This window comes from Trachinotus anak, unplaced genomic scaffold, assembly GCF_046630095.1.
Source record: "Trachinotus anak isolate AG129_WGS33_773 ecotype Australia unplaced genomic scaffold, CSIRO_AGI_Tana_v1 ptg000002l, whole genome shotgun sequence".
Lineage (NCBI taxonomy): Eukaryota > Metazoa > Chordata > Actinopteri > Carangiformes > Carangidae > Trachinotus > Trachinotus anak.
In genome coordinates, this window is record NW_027273853.1 from 19,148,521 (window position 1) to 19,176,351 (window position 27,831).

The following is a 27,831-nucleotide window of genomic DNA, read 5'->3' on the forward strand; positions in this document are numbered from 1 at the left end:
CAGTGAAAGTCATCAAACACCTTTACTAAAACTGCTGTTGACTGTTGAGTATCAGTTGCAAACTAATCAACCAGCTATTATAATGCAAGAGAAAGTTACTAGTCAAAGTAAGGTCATAAGCATAACTGGTCTAAACAACAGCTTTAATTAATTAAAAATATACCTTTAGTTTGAACTCCAGCTCTGTGAAACATTTTGTTTTCTCACACTCGATGGTAACCTTCCCACCCAGCTCGAGTGTCATGGTGCCGTACAGGATACCTACAGGACACAGTATTACACCAACAGATCAACAGCACATCAACACAGAGAATGCAAAATGTCTTGTTCAAGTGCATAGATAAATTATACCATTCCCTGTTTATGAATATAATTTATTAAAAACTTACAGCCCACACATGATTTGTTGCAAATTTTCATTGTATCTGTGCTAGATAGGTTTATATGTTAAGCACCTGTACTCACTATGCTGTAGCCATGTTTGGTAATTTAAGTGTGACATTAACACAACAGAGAGGGACATTAACTCAGAAAATGGACCTTTTGTCCTGCCCTAGAGTGTCTCCTCTACACGATAGTTGTATCCAAAGAGATGATGCAGTTTGAAGGAGATTATGTTAGTTATGGGAACCTAAGGCCAATGGTAACATAGCAACAAGAACATGAACAGATTTGTTGATAATGATGGTCATCGATATCTACGGTAAACCTGTTACCTTTGCAGTGAGCGTAGGGCATTGTGATGACATACTCCTCATCCCTGCTCGGGAACAGCAGCCTGGCTTTGCCATCCAGGATAGCTGACAGAGAGTTACCTACCGCAGCAGAAAGACAGACAAGATCATGATTTAAGAGCAGATCCCCCTAAAAAGCTTCCACTGACAGCCACTCGCCGTGTCTCTGAAGCAAGGGTGGGAATTTATCATGACATGCATGAATGAAGGGATTAAAATGGTGCTCAAATCTTTGACAAAATTGTTGTGTACTGGTCTATGCTCATCTTTCAGCTATGACAAAGAGACGACATATTGCAGTATGCTGCATACCATAGAATTTGGACTTGGCCAGGATGCTTCCACTGATAGAAAAACCGTCCTTCCTATTGCAGACATAAAAGGCAGAGATGGGCGGATGGTGGGACACCTGGCATAGGAAAAAGAGAGAGACATTTGAGCAGCAGAGTGAGGAAGAGAGGTGTCAGATACCCTATGGTATGAATTAAATTTTACACTTGCTGCATTTCACAGGTGTGTGTGCTCTGTGTGCTCGGTGATTTGTACAAAACATTTCACACAAGTGATGAATCATGTCCTGTTACTCGTTCTAGCTATGAATCTGGTTTAACCTGTTCAGCTATGTAGAAAGTGCAGCTGTCAGTCTGAGGGTGAAGCCAGCAGCAACGAAATGTTTCCCCCAGGATTGGGTTGTAAGGCTTCTTCAGACCCTGAAAGAAAAATACAAACAAAGACAGCAGCATGAGTATCAATATAAGCTTCCTCAGTTTTTCTCTTTTTTTCTCTCTCAAGTCAAATGTGGAAACAGCTTGATGGTTTTTATTAACCCAAGTTGGGCAAGATAACAGTTTCTTAACACTTAACCAATAGCTGTGGTGAGGACCACATTGTTTATCATCTTTAGAAGTCTTTATCCAAAAACACGAGTTGCAAGAAGAGTGTGTGTGTGTGTGTGTGGGGGGGGGGGGGGGGGGCGCTACAGCCTGATGCATGTATCTGGGTATGAACAAATCTTACCTTCGGCTTCTTGTAGAAACCAGACAAGTACCATCTCAATACCTGCTTGATCCGACCATACGCACTCTCCTCTAGCACAGCTCTGTCGTGTAAGAACAGAAAAGTCAGACACAATTAATGAAGAGATTCTTCAACTGTCTTTGAAGGAAAATAGTAAAATATGAACACACACACACACACACACACACACACACACACACAACCATACAGGAACACAAATCTTGTACACACAATATTAACTTTATATACAACTTTAAGTTACTAACTGTGAAAGCAAGTCAGCGTGGTAGTAGTAGTCTGACAGCTTGTCCAGGAAGGAGCGTGGCTCCAGGATGAAGGTCGGAAGCACCACCTTGGACAGGTCCATACCTGGCCGCAGCTGCTTCAGCAGACTCCAGATCAGACCCTTGTTCTCCTCTGATACAGTTTCCACCTGGGATGCCTCACCAGCCTGAAGTAACACATACAGACAGAGGAAGGGGCACTTCAGTGAGGATAACAGTGGCGGCACTCAAGTCAGAGACCTGGGTTCAGATTACTGAGACAAGCAAAAAGAAAAAAAAAAGTAATAATTACATTTTACACCAATATCGGCTTATTGAGGTAAACTATGCTGAGCTACAGTTTTTTCTTGCTCTCTAATTTAACATAAAAAAGGGTAAAACTCACTGTGAAGGACTTACAACTCAAAAAAAACAGGTAGAGCTCTCCACATACATAATTATGAACTTGGTGCCTCACCTCAGCCATCTCCTCTGTGCTCTGCTCTACATAGGCTGTGGCCTGTGGCCCGGGGGACAGCTCATCTGATTGGTCCATGTCGCTCTCTTCTGTCAACCTTCCACCGTTCTCATTGGCCGTAGTGTCCCAGTCGTCATGACCCTCACGCTCTGATTTGTCTGAAAAGCCGTCATGCTCCATGTGGTGATTGCCCAGCAGCACAGCGTCATTCAGTCTAATGGTAACAGAGGAGAAGGTTAGAACCATATAAAGCAACCCTGATACTAAACCATTTCCTTGCTACTGCATGTCCAGGCGCCAATTAAGCTCTGCATATCTATTCTGGAAATGCTGTTAGAAATGACCAATCAAGACTAACAACATCAGAACTAAATTAGGTTCTTCATCCGTAACAGTTTTTGTAACTTTGACTTATGGTTGTATTCAAATAGATTTGGAACTGGTATCATATATGGCTCCCATAATGTCATAAGTCCTTACTGTGACTAATTTAATTGACTGTAGAAGCTTAATCAAATACACCTGTCACCATGACCTTGAACTTCTACCTTTGCCCACCAAAATCTGATCAGTTCATCCTTGAGTCCAAGTGAATTTTTGTAGCTAATCTGAAAAAAAAATCTGGTCCTGAGATATCACATTCAGGAGGCCAAAAACATGTTTTGTGCAGTGACTGTGACCTTGACCTCTCACCACTAAAATATAATCAGTCCATCCTTGAGTCCAAGTGAACCAAATTTGAAGAAATTCCCTCAAGGCATAACTGAGATACTGTGTTCACAAGAATGGGATAGACAACCTGAAAACATAATGCCTCCAGCCCTGGCCATTGCTGGTACAGAGGTATAAAAAGCTGGTTGAACTGGAGGGTCTGAATGAATTTAGTAAACCTGACCTATCTGGTTGCCAGGACAACCAGGACACCACCTCATCCTCATCCTATCATGTTTCACTCCTACCTTCACCTGGTCTAAATATGACTGGGTACAATCAGGGTAGTATGCACAAACAGGAAATTGCATGCATATTCAAATATATATATATACACACACACACACACATGTGGTACAAGCACACACACAAAACAAAGTTGAGGGACAACTAATTCAAACTGCATCTGATGATTTTCTCACTGTGGAATTTTCCAGTCTTGGAGACATGAAACCCAGAAATCAGGTCTGTCAGCACTTTAACAACCAGTGCAAAGTTAAAAAAGGAGAAACACAGTGAAGAAAGTCACACATCAGCTTATAGATGGTCAAAGAAAGGAGAAGCGAGAATGACAGAGGGAAAGAAGCAGGAAGGTGAAATCGATAGCTAAAAGGTACATCACAGTTCCAATCCTACAGCCATTTTAGTCCAGACAGTAGATGTCTGTGTCTTCTGGTGGCACATGTCCCAAAACACACTCAGACACATTCAAAGGTACAGACACACAAGCAGAGATTAAATCAGGTCTTAATCATATGCATATACAAAGGTTTTACATCAGATATTTCACAAATCCTCCACACTTTAAGTCCACACAGATACATTAAACATTATGACAATTGTATTGTGTCATGTGTTTTCAACACCACATCCAGGTATGGGATTATTATGCTCAAAAAACAAACAAACAAGGAATCAGCCTATTTGCCCAAACAACAATGGAAGAGAGTTCAATTTTCAAAATGCCTGAGGGCTCAGCAGACCTGAAAAATCACATTCCTGCACACTCTGTGAATCACTAACCAACCAGTGATGTTACTTATTAACTGAAACACGCCCTTGAACGGAGGCAGCTTTCCTTACCTCAAAGACATACAGCATACAGGCAAACTCTTCCTCAGGAATCAACACACCAACAGTGATGTTAGCAGGAAGTCCAAAAACTGACACAGTCTGTCCTTATCTCTGCTCCGATGTGGGTGTAAATGTTTTTAATCTACTGTCTAAAGGTGCAGAGCTGTTTCCTTCTCTCTGGCACACCTGCTTCCTGAATGTGTGTATATTTCTGTCTGTGTGCCAGTGTACATCTGAGAGAGAGAGAGTGTGTGTGTGTGTGTGTGTGTGTGTGTGTGTGTGTGTGTGTGTGTGTGTGTGTGTGTGTGTGTGTGTGAGTGTGTGTGTGTGAGTGTGTCTGTGCAGGCTGGCAACGGCTGTGTTGCTGCCGTCTCATTCTGGGTGGTGTATGGTTCACATTCTACTCCATCTTCCTGCTCCTCTGTCAGTCATGTGATTGTACGGGCTGCTGTGATTGGCTGCGATAAGAGCAGGGGAGGAGGGAGGGCTGGGCTGGATGGCCTGAGGGGGAGGGGGGTTTCAGCCATGGAGAAGGTAATATGGGGAAGAGGGGGGTGGAGAGGACAGGGATGTCTAATGCAGGATGTAAACAGTACAAAGATAGCAATGTACGCATTCAAGTAGGAAAAGCAGAAGCACATGAACAAATATTACTACAGATTTCTGACAAATAATACGATCACTGCAGATCCAAAACAGGGTAGGGTTTCCTATAAGTAGAGCCACACCTTGATTGGGTGCACTTGGTATTTAAAAAAATGGTGTTTCTGATAGCTTTCTAGCTTTCTTGTTGCATAGCAGGTCATTAATTTGAGGTCACGTTCAGAGTTCAGTACAGCCACAGTTTTCTACTGTCCACCACTTAATTGGGAGTGAGCTGCCTCGCTTTACAGCAAATTAAAAGTAGTTGCTGAAGAAAAACTATTTACACACTCACTTGCTCAGTCAGCACTGTCACAGTTTAGGCTACTATTTCAGAATCTATATTTAAATTTAAAACTCTACTAATAAATCTGAATGTTTTATCGACAAAAATAAATGTCAGCAGAAAATCAGGGCCTGGCAAGTTTTGGAAGCTTTGAAAAACCCAGCAATTCTTTGACAAAATCGATCATCTAAAACATCTCCACAACGCTCCACAACGCTGTATGATAAAACATTTTTTTTACCAGTGTCCAGTAAAGAAGAGTTTTAACCATGTGCTACTGTATACACCCAGTGAAGCAAAGTTGACTTCTGGAAGTTTACTGGATCCAGTTTTCAAATGTAAAAAAGATGATTACATGAGAGGATCAAACTAGGGCAATATTACACAATACTCACATTGTTCAGCACGAGAGAGTAATCACACTGCTCCCATGCAATTATTCCGCATTTCATCAATGAAAAATGACATACTGTCTCTCATTATCATCACACACAGAAACACATGCACACACATAGTTTACACACACATATGTGTCTATAGAGAGCCTGATGCATGTAGTTTACATTTGCAGAGTAATTGATTTTTAAGGGTAAATCAGCTTTTGATTTTGTCTTTGATAATGCAGCTAAGTGCTGTTGGAAAGTTATTTTGATGCGTTTCTATTTTGAAACAAGGAGTCAGTTGTGTGCAGTCTATTGTACTTCTTTCTTCTTTTGTCTGTTTATCTCTCAAGTCTCTCAAGTTTAAACTTAACTTTCCATCTTAAACCAAAGGTGAGAAATACTGCTAATGATTTTTAAGACAGGAAACATGGTTTTGAAAATAGGCCTCGAGACTGAATTAAATGTTTAAAGGTCCAGAACTGGCTGCCTGGGGCAACTGGGCAACCATTATGAAGTCTTGAATATGATTAAATTACTGCAAGATCATCTATTTTTAACTCAAACCGTCCCCGTCTAGTGTATACATAAATCACAGAAAGAGTAGCTTCCTGAGACCAGCTGTATTTTTCTCAAATAAACTTTATCTTTTAACTTTATGTTACTTCACTTTCAATGGTGGCTCAGTGCAGTCAAGATTTTGAATTGATTTTTCAAGAATGTAGGAATTACATTTGATATGACCCCTTCCAAATGCAATTGTTTAACAATGAAATCAAAATGTTACTAGAATGGTGGCAGCTAACTACATAGCTAGCACAGCTGACCTTGTCTGTTGCATCATGGGGTGGTGTTTTGCATTTAGCAGAGAGAATCTCTGGGACTCTGTGTTTCTTCAGCTGTGATTCTAAGTTGATTACCACAAAGCACAGAGACTCTGCTTTAGACCTACCATCTGGGAATTTCTGACTTCTGTATTAATAAGAAAGCAAAAATGTGTTTATTAGCAATGCCAACAGCCATGTGTGAATTGGCAAACGGAACAACTTAGAGTGTGATTACAGGAAGTGTAGACGATCCAATAACAACAAGTAATAAACATAAGATGGAGTTAAATTATATCTGAGTGGCTTTCAGTGTGTGGAGCTGTACTTCAGTGTATATGACTCACTGTAGCAGCTCTGTGTCAGTGAGTGCAGTAGACTGCAGCAGGTGGAGTATATGGGAGGACTCTGAAGACGTGCTGATATCTCCTTCTCTCCCTGCTTTGGCTGTCAGCTTGTAGAGGCTGGAGCAGCTGAGAGCCAGCTCCAGGGCATCCATCCAGCATCGGCCTGAAGAGACAGACACATTTTAGAGACGGAAGGAATACCTTCAATAAATTCCGCTTGTGAAAATAATGAATTAAATATGCAAGAGCATACTCTTCCAACTGAAACAACCACGCACTCCACTCACCATCAGACTCTGAGGCAGCTCTGAAGATCAGGTAGTTGCTGGGTAGAGGCTGCGTGATGGAGCCAACGTTCTCTCCTTTGGGACCCTGAGCATATGGATGAAACGGTGACTCATGCTACATGCCATTTCAGTTATGTTGCACCAACAGAAATAAATGGCTCTCTCAAGGGTGATAATGGAGCATAATAGAACACTGAACAGGAGAATTATCACTTAAGAAGGAAAACTATTGGTGAAATAAAGATAAAATTAAAGCCTGCTGACAAAACAGAACATCAAGATGTGTATATATATATATATATATATATATATATATATATATATATATATATATATATATATATATATATATGTTTATGAAGACAAAATTTCTTTTGTTTTTATCTTGCAGTGCAGCAAACCCTGTTTTTTCATTCAGTGTAAACCAAATCTTATTTAAAACATAAGTCAGATGATAGGGATATTATCAGTGTCTGTATAAGCAAAACCCCTCTTGCAAAAAAAACCAAACCAGACTTCACTAACACTAACATCAATATAAAAATTATAGAATTATTCTTGTATTTTATTCATATGTTTATTTATGATTTAGTCTGTCTCAGCATGATCACTGAAGTCTTCTTGATCATCTGTTACTACTGGGGCCATGAAAATGCCAGTGTGCTACAAACATGTCTGACCTTGACAGCCCAGATGGATTTGTCCAGCGGGTGGTAGAGCTTGAAGCAGAAACCGTCCTTCTTTGAGGGTCTCTCAATCAGCTTGCATGCACTAAGGAGGATGGTGCCCACCCAATGGTCCGTTTTGGGGGTCTTATAGATTAAAAGAACTCCAGGCTTCAGGGCACACCACAGCTTGGTCCAACTCTTTAAGGAGCCACGGATCTGAAGAAGAGCAATGGATATAAAGGGGGGTCATTTCAGTATGAGAACATACTGTATAGGGAACGGAGGAATATGACATTAATTCACAATTGTATCTTACAAAACGGGATTAACATACAAGGTGCAAAAAAGACAAATTTTGTGTTTTGTTAACTGAATACAAACATTAGAAGATTGTTACACATTTGGAACAAATGATGTGCTAGGATAATAAATACTGAAGGATATGTCAGATAATATAAAGGTCTAAATAGCTTGTTGTTAATACAACAGTTCTGTGTAATACTGTTGAGACAACATTCCTGCACCTTTAGCCAGTTGGACATGATGACAACACTGGGGTCCTTTAGTGCACTGAACATTTCTTTAGCTGCCCGTTTCTTCTCTTGCCTGTAATTCTGCTTTTGGACCTGTGAAACAGAAAAAACACATATGAATGAGTCATCAGTCTTACTGGTTGGAGGACTGGTCTGAAAGCCAACACTAGGTGGAAGCAGAGTCAAACACATATATGGCCTTCATGTGCGCATCCTGTTGCCTCTGGTTTCCATTAACATGATTTATTGTTGACCATTTTAGATACATTACAAAGGGATAAACATTTAAAATATAATTCAAAGACATGTCAAAAGGTTACCAAATGGCTCACGTACATTGAGCGCAGACTGACAGAGATACTAAAGAGTTAAATTATACACACTTAATGATGAATCCAACGACAGTATATAATAGTGCTCAACAGTTCTCATAGTTGTCTCAAGTAATGAAAGGATGTGTACCTTGAGAGACTCCTTCCGGGCCAGCTTCTCTGTGGGGGAGGGGCAGTCCTTCTCGACACCATTAAACATCCTGGACTCAGACTGAAGGAGAGAGGAGAGGAGACAGTCAGAGAAGAGGAAGAGAAGGAAGAAGAGAGACTCAAAAATAAAAACAAATACTGTAAACTAATAAATAATGGCCTGTAAACATTAAAATTAGTCTAAATCTTGTACAGATAAATAGTTTTGGTCTCTTATCAAATCTAGATTCAAGATGATTAATTAATTATGTACTGCAAAAAGAGTTACCAAACTTGTCTACCAAAACAGCACATTATTTAATTGTTCCCGTTGCTACGTAGCACATCTGTTATGCCACGAGTTTGTGTGAAGCAGGTGGGTGGCCCTTTCAGCCAGCAAGGCAACTTAGTAGGTTCTCAGCTCTGATGCTGCGACCACAAACCCACTGACTTCCTTGGTTAGACAGCAAAGGGCACTGACTGTTGGTCTCCACTGATCAGTAGGTAGAGATAATAATCTCAGTAAGTTATCCTGTAATTTCCCTGTAATATGTAATTACATAACCACTTGTTCTTTATGTACTTAACCAAAATGACTCACAATATTATTTGGAGAGCCCACACAAGCGTGTAGACTTATCTATTTGTGTCGTAAGAAGCCATTCTTTAAACGTAGTAGACAACTACAACCAACTATAAATGACAACATGCAAGCGTTAGGCTGTGCTCAGTCTCCTACTGACCCAAAAGAACTCTAGAGATGCAAGAGAGGGCAAAGGACACAGATGCAGCTGCGTCTGTGAATTATTCCACATATAAATAAGCAATATTGAGAGACGAGGCAAGGCAAAGCAACAAGAGTTGAGGAGACAAGACAAGATGAGATTACCCAGTTGCCACTGGAAACATTTATTGACCACTCCTAATTAGTATTACCAAGAAATGGAGACAGACCGTTTATTACTAATACAGCATAAGCAAGAGGGGCAACATCAGGACAATAAAAGTCCCAAATAATGCCAAATAAATGGCTTGTGGTGCTAAAGACACAGTTCCCACCATGGCCCTGACATAAAATCCCATTTTTATACAACTTTACTACATTGGTCCAGTGTCATGAGTTAAAAATGTTAGTTATTCCTAACAAAGTAATAACATCTAGTTTCCATTTTACAATATATTTCATGACCCATTTGTAAAATGTCCCAATTGTGGGTTTGTCTGCTTAAATTTCTTGTATGTTTTTCAGGTTGTTAATATTGTAGTCAGTCAAAAGAAAAGAAATCATCACAGAATACAAAAGACAAGGGCTGCGCCCTAACTCAATGAGTCAGTTACAGAGAAAGGTTAAGGAGCTGCCCAATCGGAAACTGTGTTCTTACCTTGCTGCCTGGTGATTGGGCAGGACTAAGTTCATTACTCAGCATGGAGAGACCGTTCCTGTCTGTCTCACTGCCTGGTGGGAACCCACAACACACAGTCACATACAAATGAACTCAGTGAATAAACCTGCTGACAGACATTAAAGCATGGCAGCCCCAAAAGCAGCTAATAAGCAGCAGCTGAGGTTCTATGGGTTAAGTACAGTACAGCACAGTATGACATGTCATTTCACAGACACCAGCACACATCACTGAAATATCAGATTTTGTCATATTCGCATTCCATGTGTCAGCTATGACCTCTTTGGACTTTTACCTGGGCTGAGGTTGTAGAGGTCGTTGTCTCCTCCATAAGACAGGTTTCGGGTGAGGGTGCGGGGGTCAATTTTGGGTGGGGAGGTGGCATTGGGGCACAGAGAAAACCTCCGATGGAACAAATTCTCCTCCTTCATCCTGACAACCTGCTCGTCCTCTGCAGAGGGAGAAGCACAAAAGGAAGAAAGGAGGGGAGGGGAGGAACGACATCGAAAGAAAGAAGGAAACAGAGGATTGTGAGAAAGAAAATTCTGATTAAAAAAAAAAAAAAGATTTTTAAAAGTTCAAATATCAACATGATGTATTCATCCTGAGACAATGTAGTATTAGAATTTACAAACATTTCCATGAAGTGATCCATCCTGTGTTTGTGTCCCCTCTCTTGAATCTAATCTTACTTGTTTTCTCTCCCTCTGTCACTAACTCTGAGCTCTCAAACGCCATCCTCATTCCTTCTCTCTGTGTATATCTATCTGTCTTGAACCCCCACACTTTCTCTCCTCCTCTACACTAACAAAGACCTACTATACGAGGACATGTCAGCCTGTCTACATAATGGCACTGCGCGTGGCAGTGACAAGCAGTTCAGACTGCACATTGTCAGAGTATATGAAAGACAGAAGCCCCAACCTATCTGTCCACAGAGACTCACTGTCCAAGACGACCCCCACCACCATTACCACTACTCCTCCATCCTCCCATTCTGCCTGCATCAACAGGCTTCCATCCACAAGAAAGAAAACCCTGGCTCTTCAGTCAGTCCCTTGATATCCACAAAGATCCTGTCTACTAATGAGATGCACATCTCAGCACTCAAAAGGTGGACAATTGCAGTTACTGCAGACATGTGCAGGATCAAGCTGTGGCTCTGCCACTTAATGTTGTCATTGTGCTGTAATTTGCAGAGGTGAGTGGATGAGTCATATTTTTAGGCCATCATGCCCACATAAATGACACACACACACACACACACATACACACACACATACACACACACACACACACACACACACACAAAACCATACAGGAATACAAATCTTGTACGCAAGTCTGCACATGAAGTCAGAGCTGTGTCTTCTGCAGCTTCTGTGAGTATGTGTTATTATTGACTGACATGTTTTTCTTCTGTGATACCTGAGATGCAATGACATGGCACTTAGCCTCTCTGACAGTTTTCTCCTCTACTGAGCTCTGTTAACTTCAGACAAGTTGGAAACTATTCCTAACATGTTATTAACTGCAAACGGTCACGGCTGTTTCCAGACAGATCATTATGCTTGTTCAAATGGGGGGTGAGCTGATCATAGCAAATCAGAGCTGACGGTAAAACACTGAGGTTAATGGAGCGTAGCTGTTACCACCTGGGACTGTCTGGACGGCCACACTGTGCTCTGCTCAGATCAATATAATCCTATTCATTTTCTCTCAGTGCGCAAACACACACAGTAGACAAGACCCTCTGACTCGCAGCCTACAAAGCATTCTCGCCCACAAGTCCTCAATTACAACATCCAAGAACAGCTTGTTACATAAAATTCATTCATAGAATGTTTTCACAGACTGATTCATCTTTCAGATCTTCCATATTGTTGAGTTGGTGTATGAGGCAATTGCAGTATGTCAAAGTATTTACTGGCAACTGACAGAAGTAAAACCTGTGGGTTGACAATGGCTTGAAGTGAAAAGTGGAAACCACATGTGGTGATGCTGCAGGAGTCTTGGTGGTTAACAAACTGTACCCTTCCTTTACGAGTACTTACATGTGCGTATTAAAAATACACAAGAACACTCACATCCGTGTACTCGTCGCACCACTCCCTGCTTTCCTCTGTTTTCTATTCTTCTGTGACTCATTCTCTCAACTGCTTGACTCTCTTCTCATTTTTGATCTTGTAATCTCCTCTTTGCACTTTTTCCTCCTGCCTGTTGTTCTTTTGTCCTTTCAAAGAGCGAGCTATGAACAACCAAGATATTAGAGTGAAAAGGTAAATTTGTTCTTCCCTGAAAAGGAGCCTTATTTGTCCTTGTGGGGTATGTCTATAAATAGCATTCTACTGCTGCAGTGCATGTGCATGTGTAGCACAGTGCTGAACCCTGAGTGGGGTGCAGGCTGCATGGAAAAGAGCTTGAAGCTTCAGCATTACAGAACAGTTAGCACAATGGGCTGCCAAACTGTACAGGGACTGACGGACACACATGCGCACGCGCACACACACAAAGAATTAATACCACTTACAGTAAAGGCCCTAAGGCGGGTCAAGATGTGGGCAGACATGCAGACTGACAGGACAAACCAATCACAGCTGGTTCTTACAGCTGCAGGGCGGGATTTGTTGGGAAAAAGACTGTGTGTATGAGCACATTACACCGTCTAGACTGAGCATGGGTGTGGCATCCCTGCATACTTAATATGCTTGTGCTGTGTGTGGGCCTGTCAGTTGAGCCTTTACAGAGGACATGCCAGTAGAGTTTGTGTGTGCGTGTGTGTTGTATGACGTAAGTGCAGAGAAGGAGTGTGTGTTCTGTGCATACGTGACCATGTGTGTGTGCCTGCCTCATTGCTGCAAACTGGAGGATTAAAGATGCGCATGATGTAGCGCCAAGGATGAGAAGAAAGCCAATACCAGCAGCAGTGGCAGAGCAGGCCGCACTGAGTACGCATTACGCACAAACACACACAGAAAGGCGACAAATTAAAGTAGGGACCTGAATAAATGAGTCGAGAAATATAAATGTTATGTAGATGTCTCCACAGAGGTCACAAGAGATCTCTAAATGTTGGATGAGTATGTAAATAACATGAATCATATGGCCTTAACAGTCACCAGATCTCATCCTCACTGAACACCAGTTTTTAACCAATATGAAGACCAGCTCTGTATCCCTTCGAACTGCATCCATATTGAACAATTCCGCACCTCGTGGTTTATGTCCAGTCCCATCAGTCTGAGCCAATGTTGAGACTAGTGTTCCCTTTAGCCAGTGTGGTGGAAAGTAAGGGTATGAAGGTCAGAGGGGTGAGTAAGGTTAGGGTTAGACAGAGGCTTTTGCACACAGTTTGCTAACACACATGCACATGTGCCTGTTTGCCCCCTCACACGCATACACATGCACACCTTCATGTGGTCAGTGTGCAAGCAGCTGCTTAAATTTACCAACAAGGCGACAGACCCATGGCGTGAAAATATTTATTTAAACAGTCAGTGTCATATTCTGACAGACTGAACAGTGATGACAGTAATTCTACTAATGTTGTGAGCACCAAGCTCATATTATGAGCTGTCGCTATGCTAGCCTGAACAAGATAATGTTAGCCTTTGTGAACATTATGTGTGGAGCCAGATGCCAGCTGCCGCAATTCACAAACAATAAGAGTAACATTTCAGCACATGAACATGTTAACAACGTGTTATTAATATAAAGTTAACAACTGCAACTCACTCACCCTGAATTCAATGTAGAGATCTGAATGTTTGTCCTTGAGCTGCTTGGATAAGTTTGGGGTGTTTCTTCCTTTTACTTAAAATGCTCTGTGACAGCATTTGCATTCTGGCTTCTGGTTGTCTATAACTTGTTGCTGTGATCCATGTATAATACAAAATATCCCCAAATACCTTTAAATTTGATATCAGAATGCTTGTAGGGTTATACTACCCTCATCAGTCCTGGAAGAATCATATCTCCCATACCTATGGTACTATAGAAAAACAAGTGCCTTCACATTTTTCAGAATTTTGGCATTGACTTAGTTCCGAAGTATCAGTTCTTGTGACATCCCTATTACGCAGTGCTCTCTATCAGCGTCATGAAAAACACATAATGAGGGAACATCTTTCAGAGCTCTCGAGGCTTTCGTGGCTTGTGTGGCTAAAAACCTAAGACAATTAATGTTGGGTTTTTCCTTTAATTTGCCATCCTTGTGTACATAAATGCACAGAACACACACTCATGAGAAGCTGCGCTTGAATTACAGTCGTACATCAAAGGAGATGGGAACATATCAATATGAGAGAGATGCACCACATTCATTCACTTGTGTGCCTGTTCATGCAGGTGTGTTTGTTCATGAAGGTGTGACTGTATCTCATAGCAAATACTGGCTGTCTGAAAAGTGCTCAGTGCTGTGGAGTTCCCAGGTTCCCCAACAGCCGAACCAACATTATACTAAAACAACTGATTACAGTCCCTTCAGTCTTTGGGAGGTTCCAACACTGTGCACTTATGTCTGTGATGGATGTATTCAGTGTTCAAGTTACTGTGGATGAACAGGTTACAGTGATTTTAATGAAAACTCCACACATTTTCATAAGCTGCATGTGTGTTGTGCAACTTTCTATCTCATATGTATTCAAATACTAACCTAGCATAATTTCTTTGATGTCCAAATATAAATCAACACATTTGGCTGTTGTATCCTCTGGGGGTAAGGAGTGCAGTGTTGGTCTTTACAGAAGTAAGAGAAGATGTAGTGTGTATGTAATGGAGAAGGTGCCACTTTGAGGGGAAAAATAACTGGACATCAACAGCAAAAGGTCATTTACATATATCAGTGGTGACGCTTTATATCGTTAGTGACAGTTTAACTTTTGTGACCTGGTTGGGACACTGGAAACACTGATAACGAAGGACCTCTATTCTTTTCTCTTTGAGTGAAAATGTAAGGTTTTTCAGGTCACACAGGGTTACATCAAGGACAAAATGTAGAAGAACCTATCCATTGGGAATCCAAGGACAAATTCATTGCTTACGGTCATTCTACCCTATGGTTGACCTTCTATTTATACTGAAACACAACATGCAATCATGCTTCACCTCAACTCTCAGAACAGTTTGCCCAGCTAGGCTAACATTAACTTCAACCATGCTACACAGGTGCTAAACCAATATTTACCCAGTGATATGAAAGTCTTGTGGAAAAGTTAACAGTAAAACGGCAGCACCAGGACAGTCAATAACACACATTCCTGTGTCACAGATTAACCCTGAACTTTGAGAAGAAGGACAGATAAAACAACAACAACAACAGTGTGTGACCCACAGTTACCTTATCAAGGTAGAAGCACTTGTCCCATGTGACAGCAGGTCACGTGGGAAATGCTCAATTTTAGTAATCACGACACTAACTGGAGGGAGGGAAAATAGAGAGAGGTGTCTGGAAGTAAACATGGTGACATGTTCTAACCTGTATAATGTTACGCTTTACTAAATTTGAAAAACACATCTTTCCCCGTCCATTATGTTCTTCCAGCCACACTGTGCCATGGTTTAAAAAAAAAAATAATCCCGCTGGAAAAATTCTAAGGCTTAAATCTGAAGAAGTGAAGGTTTTTCCAAAGTCCCACTCCTGTACAAATGTCTATGTTTTTCTTGTAGTAAAATTCACACAGAAAAGGCTACTTTTTTGGTTTACACAATGTCCAGTACTCCGAAATTATACACTGACACCAAATCTATCAACACATCTGCTATTTTAGGTGGAAAATGCCATATGGAGTTTAAGTTCCCTGATTTTGCATCCATGTTGACCTTTCACCCTCTGTCCCTTCTGTCATTCCTCCCTAAGGTCTAACTGCAGATAGAAACACACACACACACACACAGGTATTTCACTAATGTGGTATTCTTCATTAGTGACATCATAGTGAAAAACACGCAGACTTTTCCAAGAGATGTCTGAAAAACTTTGACTCCATCAAAACCTAGTCTGTGGCTGGACTGTGTATGGTCAGTGTGCAAAATAAGAACATAGTTAAAAACTGTTGTGAAACTGCTGGAAACAAGTAGGGAAAGTCTGCTTGAAAAGTTGCTACATGTTACTAGATGACGTAACACGCCAATTTTCATATTCATGGTGTCAGTCCATCATACTTACAGTCTGCCCAGTGTCAAAGCTGTTCTCGTTTATATGTTTTTGTATGTTTCTGTTGGCCGACAACAGAACAAGTTTGAAGTTGTTACTGACACAGGCTATTAAGACTACATGTTAACAAGCAGTCACTTCAAGCCATTAGTAGCGACTGTCCTCCATGGAAAGTAGCTGAGGGTTGTACAAAAAGTCTCTAGATTTGTCACTAGGAGGTCGTTAGAAAGAAAGTAGCTGAGGGTGTCTGAAAAAATTCTAAATCTAGCAACAAAGGTGCTAAGATGGCAACACTCCCTGTAAACACCCCCCATTTGCATTAATACAGCTGGCCCTGCTGTTGCAGCCAAAAATGAACAAAATAAAGACCATACACTATATCACAGCCATATAGAGGTGCTATAGTGATCTTTAACTATCATCTACAACTTAGCTATATTTGTTTCAATAAATATGGGTCTACAGCACTGGTTCCCAACTCCTAGGCTATGGACCAGTGATTTTGAGCTCAAAATTTATGTGAAGGCATCTAATTAAATTAAGTACACACACCAACACACTTTTAGTTTCACATTTGGCAAATTTCGGGAACAAACATATTAATATACCAAATCAAAATTAGAAAAAATACATTCTTAATGCTTACCTCTCAAACTTTCAATCTAACTCGTGACAGCTAACCACAAGAACTAGAGTATAAATGATTAAAAAAAGAACAATAAATGAAGAAATAAATGGGGTATAGTGGGTACAGAAATATACCAGTCCTGATTTAAGAACAATACCCAATATCAGTCTCAATTTTGAAAGGACATTTTGTTTAGAGAAACTAAACAATGCTGCTGCTACACAAATACACACCAGACAAATACAGTAAGTGACAAACAAGCACAAATATAGCCTTGACTAAAACACTCCACTAAATTTATGTGTATGTACATGTGCATCTTGCAGTTGGCATTCAGCTTGTGTGCAAAAGTGTGAGAGCCTTCTAATGCTGACAGCCAGCTGTTCCTAATATGATGGCACAGATTAAGTCCAGACACTCCCTCCATCTCTCCATCTTTCCTCCCCTCAGCGCCCCCAACCCTGTTAACCCCCTATCTCCAGTGACAACAGGCCTAAAGGATGGCCATATGACCTAGATATACACCAATAGGCTGTCGCCAAGTACTGTATGTGCATCAGCAATGAAAGCAGCAACATACTGTCGCGGACAGACTGCTTATTTGAAAAAAAAATAAATAAAAAAAAAAAATGGGAAGAGTGGCAAAGCATACACACAAGCAAGATGTGTAGATATCTGTTCTTTCATTTGCACACATGCAGTGCATTACAGCCTCTGCCTCTTCTGCTGCAGCAGCAGTTTGTTCAGACACATCCTTTCCACCCTGACGAAGTCCACCTGTTCAGTGTCGTTCATTATTCTTCCAGAAGAACAATCCTATAATTCCTCATACATTGCCACATCCTGTAAAATTTTTCCTAAAAAAAATTTTCCCAAACAATCAACAAAGAGGTAGATGGTAATTTCAGTCTTTCCAAATGCGATATTGCACAAAAATGAGAAGGAAAATTAAATTATTGGTGGGAAAACACTGGGAAATTTATTTCATTTTCATCCTTCAATACAAGTTGACTCTGCATCATTTCCGTGCTTGAACCACCATGCATGGTGTTTAAGCATTATCACAGTATGGTTAAAAGCATTAAGGATTCAGGTCAAGACACAAACAAGGCTACCCAGTGGCACATATGTTCATTCACCCGACTCTAGTAAATAAAACATTTATAACATTCAGTGCCAGCAAATGCATACATCTGCCTTGACCACACTTAAGCAACAAAAATATTTCAAGGAACGGTCACAGCTCCACCAACTTTGTATAACAACACTTGTCGTGATTAAAAAATGGGAGTGGTAGCCTTAGAAGCTGTGACTGACTGCCACCATCCACTTTCATTTTTCATTTTCAAAACATCTAAAAAAAAAAAAATCTACTACTAAATAAAAACAAATAAAAAATCTAAAACTACTGTGTCTAAGAGGAAATGCAGAAGGGAGAACTAGGTCTACTGTTACTCCTTAAGAAAAAAAAAAGGAGACACACTGTCTAATTTTGTGACACTCTGTGGGAGGATGTGTGGTGTAGTTGAGCTATTCTGAGTCTTGCGGTGGGTGCAGGTATATTTTAAGGCATGCACATGGAGAAAATGCCTTCCAGCCAGACTTCCTATTTGATCTTACTTAAAATAGGAAACCCCCTTTGTTCTGCAGGGACTGAGGTGGTCCATAACCATGGTTAACGTTCACTACATGTTGGTAAACCCAACATCCACCCTGCTCTACCAACAATGCCCCTCCCTGATGCTGCAGTAATATCAGCAATTGCAATGAATGTTGCTATTATATGTCCATATATTCATAGTTTTCAAGGTCATGCTCATCCAGTGGAGCATTTCAGCCTTATGTAACCTGGAAAAGTTTTTTTTATTATAGGTTATTATTATAGGTTATTTGAGTTCTTACCCAGATGTGACCTGAGTGTGAGGGGAAGAGAGAGTTGTTGTAGAGAAGTTATTATTTATCATCCCTCCAGTTGCCCCTCCTTCCACTTTGCATTAATGTAGTTTTAAGACCAGGTTGAATTTTAATTGAGTGCCCCTGGGCAAGTATTTGTCACTAAGGCAGAATGCCTTCTCTATTCCTGGAGCTTCAGGTTAGACTGGAAGGAGAAACAACCTCCCTCTGTACATACAGCCAGTTTCTGAGAACAGAGTCTTTAGTCAGGGAGAAGGGAAGAGCAAGGTAAACATAGGCTGTAAATGATACCTTGGCTCTCCTACAAGGGGGTGGGAAAGGAGCTCAGATTCAGGTTCAGGCCGAGGGTGAAAAGTAGGGGTGCAAAGATTATCCATTGGGCACGTGAAAACAGAACCAGAGATACAGCTACATCAAAACAGAAGCACAGATCCAGAACTAATCCTTCATATCAAAAAGGATCTCTTCAAGTATCTCTCTTTGTGCTCTTCTGCTTCTAGCATGCACGTGTGTGTGTGTGTGTGTGTGTGTGTGTGTGTGTGTGTGTGTGTACTTTCCCCAGTGACATTCCTACTTTGTGCCCTACACTTTCTGATACAAATTATCACAACGAACAAAATGTCTGAGCTCACCATGCACACGGGCTGGTGCAAAAGCCATGAAAAGGTACCATAAATACACAGGAGGTGCCACCAACCTCGCTGCACAATTTAGGCTAGTTTTTATTACAAATTTATCTGTATCATGTTTGTATTGTTCTGTGTAACATGTATCTGGATACATATCTAATCATTAGAAAGTGATAGACACACACCTAGTGAAAGGTCAAGCTAACCCATGTTCAAAGGTTATATTCCTCCATTCTTAATAAAACGAAAAAACCTCTTTGTTGCAGCAATTCTTTAAAAACAGCTACACTTATTCATATTGTCCATGCTTTAAGACAGCAGACTAACATAACTGTATAAATGACCATCTATCATCTATTTCCTCTGACTCATTGTTATAAATGAGCATCCTTTACTTTGCAAGATCATGCCCTGAAAAAAGAAAAAAAAACATTGAACGGCAGGACGATCTAGAGAGCAGTCTAATTTATTTGAAAGACCTCAGACTGTGTTATAAATCTCATGAATGATTTGTTTCACATTTATTCACGTTCGCTTTCCTGGAATAAATCTGAATTAGAGAGCATCTCCCCAGCCACACACTGGAGCCATGGTTGACCTGGAAGACCAAGCCAGCTGGCTGTCTATATGGTTGGATCCAGGCCAGGGGTGACTATGTGTGAGAACCAGCCTTTTAGGCAGGCCTAGCCAGGCTGAGCTGATGGAAAAGGGTTCAGCAGTGGTGCCAAGCATGGCCCCATTGTTTACATCAAAATGCAACAACAGACAAGGACGCATACAGCCATGTATACACACACAGAGACACAAGCTGAACAGTTAAAGTCTCGGAAGACCTCAGTGCTGTACTCTGAGAGTCTGCAGCCGTGACTTTGACTTACACTGACACATCCTCCCTTGCTTTCTTTTTCATGGTGTTCCTTCTCTTAGAACATCAAGGACACTCTCTGTGCGGCACCACTTCAACACCATTAAGGATATTCTCAGTGTTAGTGGAGTGAACCTGACACAGAAACAGATATGACAGCACTTGCCGGATGAAAATCAGCATCTGCACACTGATTCCTATATACAGTACACTGATGTACTGTGATGCAAACACACACTGATCCAGACCTCCAGTGATCCAATTCCAGCAATAAGCCGACAAACATGACAGAGCTGCAGTTATCAGTTATTCTACCACTTTGCAATTCTCTTACAATTAATAAAGTTTAAAAAGACTTGTATCAAGGCTAAGAACAAATATTGGAGAAATTTTGTAGGCTTGTTTTTCTACTTCAATTACTGACAATGCAAAAATATTTATGCTAATAACATGCATAAATGTCATTTGTTTACTTACATGATGCACAATTTTAGATTTTTGAATATACATTTTTTCCCACCATTTCAGACAGCCAGTGAATTGCATAATCATCAATCGTCAATTTCATACGGTATAAAAATCAATTAGCAGACATTTGGAAATTGCTTGAGTTCCTCGAGTGAAATTCATCACAATGAACATCAAGTCTACATGAATTAACTTTTACATATTTTAATGTTCATTCCGTGGCATATGCTTGTATATGCAATATTAATCAGATACAAACAGTGTATTGGACTGGCTCAGCCATCTTAAATTCTTCTTCTATCACTAGTGAGATACAACAGAAAAGATGTGGACTGTGAATATAATACTCGAGAGGGGATATAGAAAATAATAGCTCAAAGTAGCATGACTAACTAAGAAATTTGGGCTGGTAACATCAACGCTTATGACGCTGACTCTCCTGCCTGGCTGGAAAAATCTGATTGGGAAAGGTAAAAGGGTAATTTTCTCTCTGCCCAATTAATTTTCTAACAAAGGGCTGTCCAGCAAAGGCAAAGCCAAAGCTGAAAAAGTCAAGGCATGAAAAACCAACATATCAGCTAATTTTACTTATCACATTGCACTTTAAATTATATGTAAGGGATTGGATTCTCTGCTCCACTTCAAGTCACTGCAACACTGCTACATCCAGACAGGGGCTTTTTATATAGCTGAAAACCTCTGTGGCAGAAATGTGAAATGAGGAGGCTGCAGAGAAAAAGAAATAGATACACAAAAGGATGAGAAAATGAGTTTGTGTTTGGTTAAGTCAACACAGGCTACTGGCTGGATAAAGTGTGGTCCTCAAGGACTCCTCTATCTGTCTGTATGTCTGCTAGAGAGACAGGAGGTGTGAGGGGCTAGGAGGAAGATGTCTGCCAGCAGAGACCTACAAGCTGCCTGTCCTGACTGGACAGAAGAAGGGCCATTAAGTAAAGGATAACAGATGACAAGGTGTTGGATAAATGATTTTAATTAATGATGCTAAAGCAAAAAGCAGCGCAGTGGGAGAGAGAGAGTTGGAGCCTTTTACAGACTCCTCAGACTAATATCTAATTTAACAGACGACCAGTTTCCAAAGGTAAACTAATTATGGCTTATGTATTTTCTGAATTTGAATTTCACCGGCAACTCTGAGCAAATTTGCCTATTTGTCATGAGTCCTGCAAATTGCATACTGTATATAAAATACTGTAAGCTTTCCCTGCTAACTGTGCTGCAATACCTATAAAAAAGTATTAAACTTGTGTGAGAAATGTCACCTATACTAAAGCTATAGAATTTTATGAATGAACAAGCAAACAAGGCATCTTGTCCAGAATGCTTTAAACGTACTGTCAAGTGTTACAAGTCTAACAAGTCCCTGTACCTGCTGCAGGTGAAATACTTTAATTACTATAAATTTAATTTAATATAAATACTTTAAATTCATCTCCCTCTGTACAAAACCTGAAAGTGACCAGCCAGTCTTACAAAAAAAAGAAACTGTACTTGCACTGCACACTATTAAACATTATCCTCTTCAAAATCTCCACTGACTTACAGATTTTGTTTTTCAACAAAAAAGCAATGATTTTCAAATCCAACTTTCACAAAACAGAGCCTCTAGCTCTAGCACTATGCCAACGCAGCAGACAAGTTGCTTACATTACTCTACACTTGTGACTGCATTAGCTGGAGTCACTTTCAGAAAACTGGTGAAATCCATGAGCTGCTACCCTCCTCCCACCTCCGATCTCAGCTTGGGGTTTGTTCCCAGTGAGGAACAGTGAAAGAGGGAATAAACCAGCTTCACACCACCTCTGTGAACTGCCAGCCTCTCTTATCTGGGAAAAAAGAAACTCTTCAAAAACAAAAAAAAGTTGGCTAAGCACTCTGTATTGGACTGCTGGGTGCTCTCACACCCAAGATGAATGGATACTGCCACAGGGAGACTTGCTCATGATTTGTACAACATTTCATGGGAAGTAATTGGGTCAACCTGCTAAAGAGTGCAAGTTCTGCCCTTTGTCGAAACAGACACTTGACAGTCGTGTCACAAGCCAGCAAAGGATCCAAACGTACTGTTTGTGAGGTTAGACTTTGAGGTTAGACTTTTTCTATAAATGACTTACATTGCTGTCTAACTGAAACCATACTTATCCAGCATTTAATCTTTATTAAAATGTACAACAACCATTAATATCATTAATAAAAATGCACAAAACTGGCTTAACTGTTTAATGTAGTTTGCTACATGAAGGCTAAGTTATAGTGCCTCTCAATCCCTTAGCACAAGGAATGCCAGCAGAATATAGATACTCCAAAAAGTGCCAGTTTGTGAAAAAGTCACCCGGTTTTGAAAAGTAGTAGATAAGCAGTCATACTACATGCAAATGATCATTTAAACAGGGCTATTGCATCACAGACAGATATCAGGAGTCGGTTAGCCGTTTGAAACAGATTGTAGTTAATATACAGTTTTTCCTCTAGGATTTTTTTTTTTTTCCAGTAGCATCGGCATTGGTGGTCCACCGCTGCAAAATGTGTATAGCACTGAGCAGGTTCCATGCTTGACGTGTTTTTTTTAATCTATTTATATGTTATTATCATATATTATAATAATGCCTGAGGATGTAACGAAATCTTTACAAGGACAGGGTCTAGCATATGATTTGTTTTCAAGAGCATTACAAACTTTAATCTAGAAAGTGAAATTTGTACAATCAATTCCATGGCAGCTCAAGTGTTGAAGTGGCCCTCTGCGTGTGTCTGGCTGATGCACCAGTGCTGATTAAGCAATGATAATTAGGATTTTGGTCAACAGGCCAACACTTCCCACAGCCTGTCCACCCTCTCTCTTTCCCTGTCTGCCACCTGCCCTCTCTCTGTCCCATCATCAACCCCTGACAGATACTTATATAGAAGCTGGCAGCAGCTCCCAGGCTTTTTACTGACAGATACAAAGACTAATTAGAGTGCTTATCACACACACACAACTCACTGGTGTATATAGAAAGGAAATAGAGCTAGCTCTCCTAAAGATGCCAGTTTGCTTTACCTTTAAGGGTCAGTCCAACCAAATTACATACAAAATATGTTTTACTCACTGTCTACCTGCATGGTATCTAGCTTTGCAGATAGTTTGTTTTATTTGCCTTGGTTTAACATCGCCACCACTAAGACTCTACTGCCTCCCTAATAAAATAAAGATCTACATTTCACTATCATTATGCTGTTTCAGAAAGAATAGGCAGTCCAGCTTGTTTTTTCCACGCATCACTTATACACTGCGAGAGTCTCAGATCACACACAAAGATGGACGAAGCCACTCTGCAATCATCAGGAACACAATGTCTCCCTCAGTGTTGATCTCATTAAATTACACTTTGCTTTGCTGATCAAAAGGGACTGCTGGGTACTCTATTTTCTGTGAATGGAGTTCTACAATACTCATTACAGATGATATTTAGCATTACTAACACTCCCCTTAATTTATTCTACAACCAATTTGGACTTACTCAGGCCCTGAATGAATGACTAGTCTTTCATGAACTGGCTCATGGATTGTTTTCCCTACATCAAGTAATTTATTGATCAAATGATAAGCATTACACTCTGTTGAACTCAAGTTCTGATATTAACCTATTTGAATATTTCTATTTATCTTGTTATTCTTCTTTTCAGTAAATGAAAGCAAATCAGTCTTCAGACTGTTATTGCAGGTTGCCAAGTCTTTTATGATAACAATTGTAATGTACAAGACCTCTGTGTAGAGGAAAAGGGAAGTTCGTCAGATGTATGAGACAAAGTGACAGATAAAGGTTTTGGTATTTCAGCATGCACGTCGCAGTACCTCTTTCAGTTGAGTTGGTGGAGATACTGGAGATAGAATATGACTATTTTCTGCCCTCTGTACTTTCCATTTGTGTGATCACAGTACAAAATTCAAACTACTTAGCATGGGGTGACTGACACAAGTTATTTACTGCTGATGTGCTAGACTGGACATGCAGAGAAGAATAAGACATCCTCCATCTGTTGACTCAAAGTACATGAACTTTTGAATTCCATTCCCAGTGGTGGACACAACAGTATCTGCACAATATTAAGCCTGATAAATGGAACACAGATAAGGGAGCTATGTAAATAGCCATTCACTCAGTCGATGGTGAAAATAAACTGTCAAGTATTTATGACCATTGTCTTACTATCATAGTAAATCAGATGTGGATGTGTGTGGCTTTTAAGGTGGACAAAAATGAGATGAGAGTAACCTGGTTATGAGCTCATAGGTGCAGGTTGAGGCATTTTGCCTGGTTAATGTGTAATTTGCAGTTAAACCTCATACGTCTTCATGCTGCACACGCATGCCAAGATAAACAGCTAGGACAAGGCTGAATCCAAACACTTCCTAACTGATATAAGTAGGCAAGGAAGTGTTCTTTATTTCCCCCACAACTACCAAAGTTCAGCCTGCTACCATCTTAGAGCTATAAGGAACAGCAAAGCCAAATTTCTAACTTTAGTAAGCACAACACCATTTCAGGATACCAAAAGGAGACATACGCAAGCGTCTGCTTATTAGTGTAATAAGAACACCTGGTTTTCATCCTTATGCCCAATGGACAGATGTGCTTAACAGCTGACTGCCTCTAGTATTGACCGACATACATAAAGACACTGGTACACTTATCCTTCCAGGAGAGACCAGAATACACAGAGTAATGAGGATGGCAGGCTGAAAAAAGAAACAGCAACTAGTCATTACACTTTTTCTGCCACTGTATGAAAACTCAACATGTGCTCCAAACACTGCCTGTTTTAGAGCTTTGTGTATTTCTCTGAAGTATAATTCTGTAGCCAACTGTCCTTAAGCAACCCCAAACATTTACTCCCTTCTAGCCCAAATGAATCTGACACACCCTGTTGACAGCTGAGTGCTGTCAAACTGCTTCTTTTCTTTCAATGCTGCACTGTGCTCCAACCTTGCAACACTGACACACAATTGCTTGCATGGACATGCATAAGTGAAATGAAATAGCTGTAGAAATATAGCTTAATATCTAATAAAACCTGGCATAAGAAGAAACTACATCTGTTTCACACCTTAAGAGACATGTCCTAATTCTTTCTTCTGCTCAAAAAGTGAGTTAACCCTCCTGGCAACACTGGGTAAAAATGTGCTGGTATTTGTGTCGAATTCTGAAAGTAGACAGACGCCTAAGAGAAAACATGTTCACAAATTAAAACTTACGCTTGAACTGTAACATGTGAATGGCACAAACCATTTGATTAACTTAAGCTAAAACAGACAGCTAGCCAATTTAATTGAGCATATGCATTATTAAGGCATTAAAGAGTGGGCCAGCAGGTGAGAGCTCAGCTTACCTTTCACCTGAGCTGCAGGAGACACCGCATCCAGAAGCCTTTGTGGGAGCTGCCTGTCTCACCTGCAGAGACACAAAAGTTAGAGAAAGGTTTCACTTCTACTCAGCCAATACAAACAGACTAACTGCCTCACTCCCGGTGTCTCGCTTTCCCATGCTCCTCCTGGTCACACCACTGTGCTAAGGAGGGCGGGGCCACACCCAGTCCCAGTCCTAAGAGAGCCGCTGACATCACTCTGGGCTAAGTGCACAGTCTGTTTGCCACCTGCACACATACCACTGTCAGTCAGTCACCACAAGTCCCCAGCTTATGTAGGTTTGGGGCAAAGTGACCACTCAAGCTGCTGATCATGGATCCAAAACAACAAAAAAAAGGTAAGTGAAACTAATAAAGTATAGAGGAACAGAGGAGAAACAGGATTCTATTCAATGTGTTTACAGAGTTAACAGAAACACACCAGCAGTTACAGCTTATAATACAGAGACACTAGCACACACTATCACATTTATGGAGGACTGTTACTAATCCTGACTAGACAAATACACACCCTGGTACAATGTGAATCCAGAAAGACTTGAAGTACCTGACTGCTGCAGTTTAAATTAACAAACTTCTCATTCTAATTTAAATTTGGTCTCTCTCTCTAATTGGTTGTACTCAACATATATTGTATTGTTTACAGCTAAAATATTTTTGATTTCAACAACCCATTTTAGTCTTTTGTTTTTCCTTGAAATGCCTCGTAGTCCTGCCAGGGCAAAGAACAATGCATTCTCGAACAGCTGGGATGTGTGATAAGCCACAAATCCAGAAACCAAAACAAACACATCCATTCACACAGCAGCATGCACACAAACCCTTAATATACGACAAACACATTAATATGAGTCCTAACAAATGCAGAGTTGCATCCACAAATGCAATATTATAATCACTCAAGCCAAAGAAAACAAATAACCATATAACACGGGTATTTTTGTTGGGCTATCACCACTTCACAGGCAGCAGAACTTTGCCAACTAAAAAAGAAATAACAAATTCCTACTTCAACTGCCTTACCCAGGTTTTCAGTGACTATATAAAACCTGCATTAAATGAAAAAAACTTTAGCAGTTGGAAAAAAAAGGACTTGACATGGATCTCTATAGATAAGAACTCAGTTAATGATCTAATGACAAGCCAACAAGTGTAAAATTGGCTGGGCATTTGGGTGGAATCTGTGCCTTTAAATCTTACTGCGGAGTAAAAGGAAGAAGCCATAACACATGAGTATGTCTAACCTAAATAAGAAGTGAACTGAGAGAGAATCCCTGAGCTGACAGCGCTTGAGGGACAAAGACAAAGGGGGTGCAGAGGAGATGGGAGCCAAACACAGACATCAGCTAGAGGAAAACAGAAAGACGTGGAGAATAGAGGAGGAAAGTGTCATTTATGACAGTATGGAGGTCATGGCTTTAGCACTGATTTTTACTTACGTTTACTTACTTGTTTACACAGGACAGATTTGTATGACATATAAAGGACAATGCACAAGAATGAAAAATATACAAAGTGTGAAGTACAAAGAGATAAAAGTGAAGGAAGATATAGTGACCCAGAATGTGGCATGGTTTGGATGGAGGGACTCCAGAGCTACACCACCTTCTCATACATGCACTGTCCTACATTTATTGACTC

General features: G+C 40.5%; 1 protein-coding gene across 5 annotated transcripts in view; it reads right to left on the reverse strand.

The window, feature by feature from the left end:
- The window catches only part of osbpl5 (oxysterol binding protein-like 5), a 43,219-nt gene that overhangs the window by 4,566 nt on the left and 10,822 nt on the right, over positions 1-27,831 (reverse strand). For 2 of the 5 annotated variants that reach the window (XM_071503828.1, XM_071503838.1), the window contains exons 2-16: positions 26,155-26,216; positions 10,404-10,559; positions 10,088-10,161; positions 8,707-8,787; positions 8,236-8,337; positions 7,724-7,927; positions 7,044-7,128; positions 6,757-6,919; positions 2,493-2,706; positions 2,018-2,202; positions 1,752-1,833; positions 1,346-1,444; positions 1,047-1,143; positions 717-815; positions 164-261 (exon numbers count right to left, since the gene is read on the reverse strand). In XM_071503828.1, the coding sequence (XP_071359929.1) occupies positions 164-261; positions 717-815; positions 1,047-1,143; positions 1,346-1,444; positions 1,752-1,833; positions 2,018-2,202; positions 2,493-2,706; positions 6,757-6,919; positions 7,044-7,128; positions 7,724-7,927; positions 8,236-8,337; positions 8,707-8,787; positions 10,088-10,161; positions 10,404-10,539 (1,719 nt within the window). In that variant the 5' untranslated portion in view covers positions 10,540-10,559; positions 26,155-26,216. The remainder of the gene's footprint in view (positions 1-163; positions 262-716; positions 816-1,046; positions 1,144-1,345; positions 1,445-1,751; positions 1,834-2,017; positions 2,203-2,492; positions 2,707-6,756; positions 6,920-7,043; positions 7,129-7,723; positions 7,928-8,235; positions 8,338-8,706; positions 8,788-10,087; positions 10,162-10,403; positions 10,560-26,154; positions 26,217-27,831) is intronic. The other 3 variants (XM_071503820.1, XM_071503847.1, XM_071503855.1) reach the window with 3 other exon arrangements.